The 9,897-nt window shown below is 29.8% G+C and overlaps 1 protein-coding gene across 1 annotated transcript; it reads right to left on the bottom strand.

Moving 5' to 3' along the window:
* Nucleotides 1-4,646: 4,646 nt before the first annotated feature.
* Nucleotides 4,647-9,660, bottom strand: LOC132732949 (mucin-22-like). The gene is made up of 8 exons (XM_060719476.1): nt 9,446-9,660; nt 8,991-9,026; nt 8,299-8,502; nt 7,631-7,798; nt 7,174-7,467; nt 6,337-6,630; nt 5,952-6,054; nt 4,647-5,837 (listed from the first exon to the last, which is right to left on the bottom strand). The coding sequence occupies exons 1-8, from the start codon at nt 9,492-9,494 to the stop codon at nt 5,567-5,569; spliced, it is 1,419 nt and encodes a 472-aa protein (XP_060575459.1). The 5' UTR covers nt 9,495-9,660; the 3' UTR covers nt 4,647-5,566.
* Nucleotides 9,661-9,897: the final 237 nt, after the last annotated feature.

Raw genomic sequence — 9,897 nt, 5'->3', positions numbered from 1 at the left:
ATATTCGATTGTCGGTGTCGACTTTCTGCAGTACTTTCCCGTACAGTTGTGGTAGCTTTTGGGGTTGTCTGTTAAGGCTGAACTATAATCTTTAAATATTAAATGATGTTAGAAATCAAATGACAAAATTAATCATATAAATATCGACATTTTATTTAATTAAGATAATGTGTTATGCTTGATTAACAAACAATTATCATACACCATGTAAATGTGATAAATAAATTATAATTACCAAAACAATATATTTGATGACAATTTTATGGCAGATCAAAGAAACATTTTGCAAATAACTCTTCACAATTGACAGTCTTAACCTGTCGCTGTTAAAACAACAGCTATCAAAGTCTCTGAGAAAGGAAGTACGATTTACCACACGTTCTGCCGGTTCTGGGTTCTGACCTTAAAACAGTATGAAATATTAACCAATAACAAAGGTCTCTTCTTTTTATGTTTTACTTTTCAAAAGGACATTAAGTAGGTCATAATGTGAAAGTCCAAAAGTAAAAACATACCCCATGTCCGAAAGATAAAATCGTCATGGCATTTTCATTGTAACCTGTTACTTAAGCTTAAAATGCATTAACAAAGAAAACAGGAACAAACAGACATGCAAGTGTTAGTTTTGTATCGGGGTTTTATTATGTTGGAAATTTAGAAATTATTGAAGAGCAGATGGATTTCGTAAGCATGAGGTCTATTAGAAAGTATCAATAATAAATTAATATTTTAAATAACAAAAAAAGTTTACTCTTTGCTAGTTGCTGTAGCACAAAAGCGCTGAAAATTGATCGGCTTTCAGCGTTATTCAGTCTTGCCGATGAATGGCTGTCGATGTAATCATTAAAAAAAGGCGAATGGCCGATGACGTTACTAAACTTGTTTTTGACCCTTAAACTTTAATACCCTATAACTTTAACAGAAAAACATTTTTGAAGGTATGGTTTGAAATATTTAATAACGAAATGTTGACGTTTACGAATCGTATGATAACAGGATTTATTATCATAAGAAAATATTAGTTTTTGTGACTTTAAAAAAGGCCGCATCTCATCGGATAGTGTGGTTATTTTCAGTCAAAATTCACGTGAAGTAAAGCTTGCAAAGAGTCAGAACTTTTTAAGCATGATCCTCTGGATGTTGACTATAAATCCATAATATTGATTTACTCGAACAAAGTTGGGATATGGTAAAAAAAAAGATGAATACTTACTGTTCGTCGATTGTGTTTGCTGCGCCGACATCTATATACTGATACAGCTGTCGACGCTTGAACTGCTGTCTGCACATTTAATTGCACGGTGTGATGACATTATCTTTGGAAGTTGCATTATACGGAAAAATAACTTTCAGACATTTTCTTTTTATTAAATTATACATTTGTTATTGCTTGTATTTTTTTGTATAGAAAATCCATTAAATAAAAAAAAAACAAAAAAAAAAAAAAACAGACCGACAGCCGAACGTAGCATGTAGTCTTATTCACAAACCATGACGATGTCAAACATGAAAGCTATATGATTTCAGATTTTGATATTCATCATACCGAAATTTTAAGTATTATTACATATCATAAGTATATTATGACTGTAAATATTTTCCCATATAAATCATTAAAATTATCGGATGTTGTGATTATATCGCTGACGTTAATATTGCAAAGAAGGGGAAAACCGGTAAAAGTAATATAAATATGAGCTGATAATTTGAAAGTTTTCTTTGATATATTTATTGTCAGTTTATGTACTCGTTCAAAAAATCATTAATTCAAACATATAAGTATGCATAACTGGTTATTCGGGAAGTTGAAGATAAAATATTGCCTCACGCTAAATATTTGTACTTGTTAGGCTTAAAGGCACATTATGCCTTAAAAGCAATGGGTTCTTAATTCTTAAGGAAAGACAACATGAATTTTATAATGTTTCAAAAATACTTGTAGAACATGTTAGGTGCTTATTACCTGGCGAAAGTAGCGCTAAATGTGAAATTTTTTGTGATACAAATATCAAAATGTAACCAAAGTTGTATTTTGATTTCGTAAAGAATACTTTATCAATACAGCTGTACTCTGAAAAACTGAAAATTACTAGCATTTCTGGGGCAGAATGGACCTTTATTTTTTTCGTCACAAATTAAAAAGCTTTGTAAAATAATCATTATACATTGTTTTTTTTTCAAGTTATTAAATTCTAAACTTTGCGTTGACAAACTAAAAGACTGTTGACATTTTTTAAAATCAATATTTACGAATAAATTAATGATTTAATATGGGTCTAACTTAAAGCTTTCGGTGCTTTTTGACAAACATTCAAATAAAAATATTTCCAAGTATCCAAATATTGGCGCAATAAAGTCTTTACAAAATATGTTATAATATTTTAGAAGGAAATGCACTATTTTATATTATTTTACTTTACAACGAAAAAAAGAAACAAAACTCATTCGTGATATTTAATCTCTTAACTTTTCGATATTTATTTAATACACGAATAATCAATGTGTTTTATAAACAATACGAATATATAATAAAATATCCAATTATATTGGTGTTAAATAATAGCTGCATATAGCTCCCAACGAATATAGCTCCATGGAGAGTTTGATCCGATGGCACCAAACTATAATTGTGAATTAGCATTTAGCACGCACAGTATTAAATAGTGCTTGAACATCATATGTCGCAGTTATGAAAAAACAAAATAGCATGGAAGTTATTTCTTCGTCGAAAATAGAAATCATACCTTTAAACTATCATTTCGTTTTTCTTAAGTGATAAGCATATTGAAATAAAAGCAGATATCAGTTTTTCTTTTGATTTTAGAACCATGATGTATTGTTTATTATTCAAATGAATTTGTTGCTTTAGGCTATCTTGAAATTTTTTTCTATTTAATTCAACATTGACACCGTAACATCATAATAAAGAAATAATTGAAAATGTAACAAAAAAAAGGAGTTGAAATAGCCAATATAAGTACTCGCTACTAGAAATATTAGGAGTCATCGACTAAGACGATAAATTTCTGACATAAATAATAACATTTATATTGACGAATGTGTCTCTGAAGTCTTAGTTTTTTTAAAGATAAATCTCCCTTAAAGAAAATTCATCACCTAACGTTCAGTAATTCTTTTGAAATCCTGCTTGTTCTCACGCCCGTTACGAAATGTATTCAATCCTTCATTTAATTTTGATGCGATAAAGCTTATCTGGACCAATTGATATTGTTTTTTCCCTTCTATATGCTGGGTCATTTGCTGAACCTTTATTCGTGTATATAGGAATGGTAATACCTTTACATCAAGCTTCAGCGACATTGTCACTAAGAACAAACAAATTAAAAATCTTAAGATATAAAGTTTTATTTGGAATATTTGATATTTTTTATCTGACATTATCAGTATCACCATGTTTATTTTTTCTTTGTTCTATAACTTTCTATATCATATCTTTTTCTAAAATAGCAAACAAAATAAATAAAAGTATTATCAAAATAAAATTAATGAAATATTTATTTTCAGAGATATTCAAATTACTAGTGTTTCAATGCTTTGGGAAAACGTCTAATGATATTTAATTTCTTACTTAAGGTATAGTGTTACCTAAAATTCTAACCTTATGGGCCGTCATCATACTCTCTAATTTTTTGTATCATACCCTGTTATTCTTAGGTTTTTGCAAATGAACACCCGTTTATTTCTTGAACTGTCCTACCACGAAAATTAAAATATATTGTCAAAAATGCCAATTAAAACGCTATGTTACTTTTCTTCAGGAGAGTTGAACAAACTGTTCGAGTAGTAGGAATATTTTATGTTAAAAAGTGATAGTTAAGTAGATGGGAGGTAGGGACATGGATCTTGGACGCTACACGTCTTCTTGATATGGTAGACATTTTTGCCAAATCAAAGTTATAACACAGTACATTCAACTCTTCTAGTGAGAATGAGTACCTTCAAACTATGAGTGTGACTTTGACCATGGAGATAGGGACATGGGTTTTGAACGTGACAAGCCGTCTTGATATGGTAGACATATATGCTACATTATTTAAAAATCCTTCCACGTATGACAGAGTTACAGTCCGGACCCGAATATGTGTACCTTTAAACTGTGAGAATGTGAACATTTAAACTGTGAATAAAACCTTGACATTATAGGTAAGGACATGACTCTTAAACACGACACATCATCATAATGCGTAGATATTTTTGCCACGTTATTTTAAAATCCTTCAATGCATGACAAAGTTACATTCCAGGCACGAATGTTGTGAAAGTGGTGTATATTCAACCTAAACCTTTAAGAAAATTACATGCGTCCTAAAAACGGCACACCATCATGAATGTGGTAGACCTTTAAGCCAAGTTATGTATAATATCCGTCAATGTATGACCAAGTTACAGTTCGGACACGAATGTTTTATAAGTGGGAACGCACAGACAGACAGTCGAACTATGTGATTAATGACGCCCTTTTAGGTGATAAAATTATAATAACATGGTCGATTTTGAAAAGAGTTGTAACATTGAATGTAATTTAACAAACTAAATTTTATGCTGCTTTTTAAAGTAGGGTTTCAAGCGTTCAGTCGGTTTCGTTTATATGCCATCTTTCTCTAAAAGAAATATACAACAACCTATCATTTTCAAAATATATTTATTTTTAAAAAATCAAACCACATTTTTAATTCTAAAGGCAAAAGTATTATTCACTTTAAAAATGTCAACTGAACACAAACAATTATTTTAATGTAAAAAACAACATTTGAATAAATAGTATCTGAAATAAAAAGAAGCCGCACCTTTTCTAAAATAACATCTTATTTATTTGTATACTCTTTTTCTGTTGAGTCACTATTGGAGTGAACATGTTCATTGTGTGTTATAAATATGGCGTAAACAGAAACCGAGCGTTAGAATTTCCATTTTGTTATTATTTCTTCTTTTAATCTGCATCTAGTAATAGTTGGTTACAGTGAATTATGATTACAAAGTAATTATGAAAAACATATTTTACTGTTCACTTAAAAGATTTTGACTAATGAGAAGATTTCATTTTTTCAAATGTTATATTTTACTGTTTACTTAAAAGATTTTGACAAATGTGTAGATTTCATTTTTATTCAAATGTTAAATTTTCAGATGTCTAAAAAGAATAAATGGTTAAAAACTCGAAAATACTTGATCAGTTATGCACATTTTTATAAAACTTTCGAATACGGACACTTATTTTTAATTTTAATGTTAATCACACGTACAAACATTCCGCACACGACAGTGTTATATATAATTATATTTTCCTCATATCGACCAATTTCATCTTAACAAAAAGAAAGCATCTATTCGTTGATCATTTGAAGGAAGTCATTTGGAAATGCCCTTAAGCTGTAGAATATGAAATTGATGTAAAAAATAACCTGTTATTATGTTGGCGTATACTAACTTAATTATACAATTTATGATTGCCTTGTCGAGGCTTTGACATTCGCACATACTGTTAAATTAGTATTATTAAACCGGTACAGTGTTTAAAATGCAATTGAAATAACTCTTTCTGTACTTATGGCAGTGTAACATAGTGTTCATCTTCATCATAATGTACTCTCTCCGTGTTGGCGAATTGGTAATCAACATTGGCACAGTAGCTCTTGCAGCTTTGAAAGTTACTGTAATAATTTCCTAACTTCCCTTCAATCTGAACTGCGGGTTCCGAGTTGTCAAAACTAACGATTCGGTATACATGCTCGCCCTCATTACTGGTCTTTGTATCCGGAGATTTTAATGTTTCATACACCTTTGTTTTGTCTGTTTCATCAGTTACCTTTGGCATTCTATAAATAAATTAACCTTTCAAAATATCTTTATACAAATAATCCGATTAAGAAGAAGAAGCATTTGTTTTAAAATAATTCAAAGTAATAACAGAAGTACAAAATGATACATACCGTCTTCGCCAAAAGATGACAATCAGCAAACCACAGATAACTGCTACCATAAGGCCAATTATTGATATTGTAATAATAAGCAGATCGTGATCGTCAGCAGGCGCTGAAAAAAAGTTTGGTTTATAATATTATATTTTAAACAAGATATGTCTTTAATAAATCTACAAATATTGTTTGGCTTTTTAGTACGATATTTACATGTCTTGTTGTTCATTTTGAATGTTTATTTGTTATACCCTATCAATTATTTTAAAGAATTAACAAATAATACGGTTTAATCTTAAAGTTAAAAAAATACAATGTAGTTTCAACCACATGATAAACTTTGCGTAGAAAATGTCAATTATTAATCAATTGATAACATTTTACGCAAATAAAATCATACTCTCTTGTGTTGTTGTGTTTGATTTATCGCCATTTGTTGACGTGTCAATAAATTTCGTATCACTTCCTGAAGTTTTTTCCGGTGAAGTTGTGGTACTTGGATATGTCATGAAAGATGTATCTTCGCTAGTTGACGTGAACTTGACACTAGTAGAACTAAGTGTAGGACCTTCATGTTTGACTGTCGTGGTTGGATATTTCGTTTGAATTTCTGTAGTACTTTCCAGTACAGTTGTGGTGATAGTAGATTTTGTGGCTGTCTGTTGAGGCGCAGTGGTAGATTCTGAACTATAATCTTTGAATATTGAAAGATGTTAGAAACCATAAGAAAAAACCTTATTAAAATACATAGAGGACATTGAATGAGTGTAGTTTAATACTAAATTTATTGAACGAGTTGAATAAAATCATATTATGCGAGCCTCTGGCGAGCATAATATTGTTTTATTCAACGAGTTTAATAAATTGAGTATTGAATCTAGACGAATATAATATTCTTTTTATCACATACATAAAATAAGAACAGTAAACTTAAAATGAGTAATTTTTCAACGACGCGTTTATAGTGTAACGCTAACATTAGCGCGCTTTAACGCTATGTTTATATATAGCGCAAATGACGTCACGTCAAAGTGTTATTACACTAGTGTAATATCGTTTTTATTAAATGGCTTTATTACACTCCTGCGCCGCGGTTTATGTGATAAATTAAGGTAATGTATTTTACTTTATAAACAATTCACAATGTTTAATAATCATAGACCATGTACATTAGTTTTGCATAGAAAATGCCATACATTAATCAATTGATACAATTTTTTCGCAAATAAATACATACGTTCGTGTGTTGATGTTTTTGATTTTTCGCCATTGGTTGATGTGTCAATAAACTCTGTAACAATGCCTGAAGTTTTTTCCTGTTTAGTTGTGGTACTTGGATATGTCATGACAGATGAATCCCCTTTAGTTGACGTGTACTTGACACTTGCAGAACTAAGTTTAGTACCTTCATATTTGACTGTCGTGGTTGGATAACTTGTTTGAATTTCTGTAGTACTTTCTAGTTCCATTGTGGTGCTGGTAGCATTTGTGGCTGTCTGTTGAGCCGCAGTTGTAGATGCTGAACTATAATCTTTAAGTATTGAATGATGTTAGAAATCATATTAAGCGAAAATCAATCATATCAATATCGACATTTTATTTGATTAAGATAATGTATTTTGCTTTATTGACAAACAATTCGCTATGTATTATCATCATACACCATGTAAATATAATAAATGAACTATAATTACCAAAACAATATCTTTGATGACAACTTGATGGAAGATCAACGAAACAATAAGCCATGTACTCCTTACAATTGACAGCTGTTAACCTGTAGCTGTTCAGACAACAACTATCAAAGTCTTTGAGACAGGAAGTACGATTTACCACACCTTCAGTCGGTTCTGGGTTCTGACCTTAAAACCGTATGAAATATTTAACAATAACAAAGGTCTCTACTTTTTATGTTTTACTTTTCAAAAGGACATTAATTAGGTCATAAAGTGATTTCCGGGAAACTTATAAATTACTGAGTCCGTAATTTTAGGCATCAAAATTTTGATATATTGTAGTTTACATTATGTTAATTCATATCATAAAAACTAATCTATTTTTAGTAGTAACATTTTGTTTCGGTTAATTTAAAAATTGAATTAAACCTAGTATATAGATTTATTATTATTTTATCAATAGTTTATTTACTCTTCTTGTACTCGGAAAATGTTGGCTTTTTGCCCCATCTAATTCCGGGGAACATACAAAATTTTACAGTTACAACTTAATAAATACAACAACGCGTTGATCACTCTTTTGTGAACGGTAGTGATCCGTAAAGTGATAACTGTACCCGAGATGAAATGGCAAAAAACTACATTTGCTGACTTTTAAATAATATAATGTTATCTGCAAATCTTACCGTTCATCCAGATAGGAAACTTTGTTCCACACATGTACATGCTCGGACAACTTGTGCTCATCAGTGTTTTACTTCTGTACCATTGGGATATATTAATTGAATATACGTCACAAAATGTCCAATGTGACGTTTCCGTTGTCATCACAAACGTTGGATCTCTTGATGATAAATTCGGAATACCTGGAATCTCGGCACTGCATATGTCTGAAAGATAAATTGATAATGCACATGTTACGACGCATTATCGAGATACACACTTATTATTTTCTTTATATAAGTATGAGCTTCTATTCAAAACTATTTTCATTGCATTTATCTTAAAAAATCATAAAAATTGTTTTTGTTTACATTTTTTTAAAATCAATTATTGTCTATCTATGTTTTTGTTTATTTATACAATAGTCCACGAATTTACCAGTATCTATTGGAAATATTTGTCAATTTCGACAAAAAACCTATAAATAACTAATGACGAATATGGAACAAAAAGAAAAAAGCTGTTTCGATGCTCTTGCTGAACTACTTTTCATTAGATTTAAAAACTAATAGTTTTATCGTTATGAATGAAACTTAATGTCCAATTTCGGACTGAAACTTTAGGATATGAACTACCAAACAGCAGATTTGTCCCTATCTTGAAAATCAAATCATAATTTTGAACATTTCTTAAGTAAATTAAATAACACATATACCTTTTGTTGAACTGAAGCAATCTAAGGCAGCTGCACCTACAGTTATAAAGACATAAAAATCCTGATGCATCGATATCATTACCTAATATTAAAATTGACATATCATATTTGTAGATAAAGTTGATTAAACCACTTCATAAAATGCATGGTATACTCAAGACAAGTAGAATAGTGGTCATACATAAAGGACTAACTGAGATTCTTATTAATATTTTTTGTATTAAGGAAAGCAATATTCATATTAGGTTTCTCATAATTAATTCAAACATATACTCGTACTAAAGAAATTTTATCTTGATGATACAGCTTTAAATCATATTATGTAAGAGCAAATTTAAACGAAGGAATCCTGTGTCTAGACTTTATATTATTATAAAATTTAAATTAAAGGTAAGAAATACTATTTTTTTAACGACAAATTATTAAATATATATGAAAATTAGCCTGTATCTAACCTGTAAAGAATCCGACACTTAGAACAATCAAATCAACATAAATATACATTTTGCAAGCGTACAGTGAATATGTAATATTTCCCTATAAAAGAATCAACCCATCTTGAAGAACATTATGATATAATTTCACTAGTAAAGTCTACATATTCACAAAATAACGCTTATTTAAGATTTTAAGACATCCGATCATAACGTTATCTAATTTATCTAAAATTTTCTTCCTGTTTGACAAATAGTCGATGCATGGGTAGTTTTATGTTAATGTTGTTAAAACAAATTTTAAATTATATTGATATAAAAACGTTTGAATTATTACTTTCTTATTATTATGAACTTTGCGTTCATTGAACGCCGCCTTTCCTTATTGATCTTGTTTATCATATTTTCTGATTTTCGCACATCGATTTGCGTTGATTTTATTATATCTATATTGAGAAATGGAATAGCAGAAA

This window comes from Ruditapes philippinarum, unplaced genomic scaffold (genome assembly GCF_026571515.1).
Source record: "Ruditapes philippinarum isolate M1 unplaced genomic scaffold, ASM2657151v2 ctg13925_1_1_1_1, whole genome shotgun sequence".
Taxonomy (NCBI): domain Eukaryota; kingdom Metazoa; phylum Mollusca; class Bivalvia; order Venerida; family Veneridae; genus Ruditapes; species Ruditapes philippinarum.
This window is presented reverse-complemented; position numbering and strand designations above follow the sequence as displayed.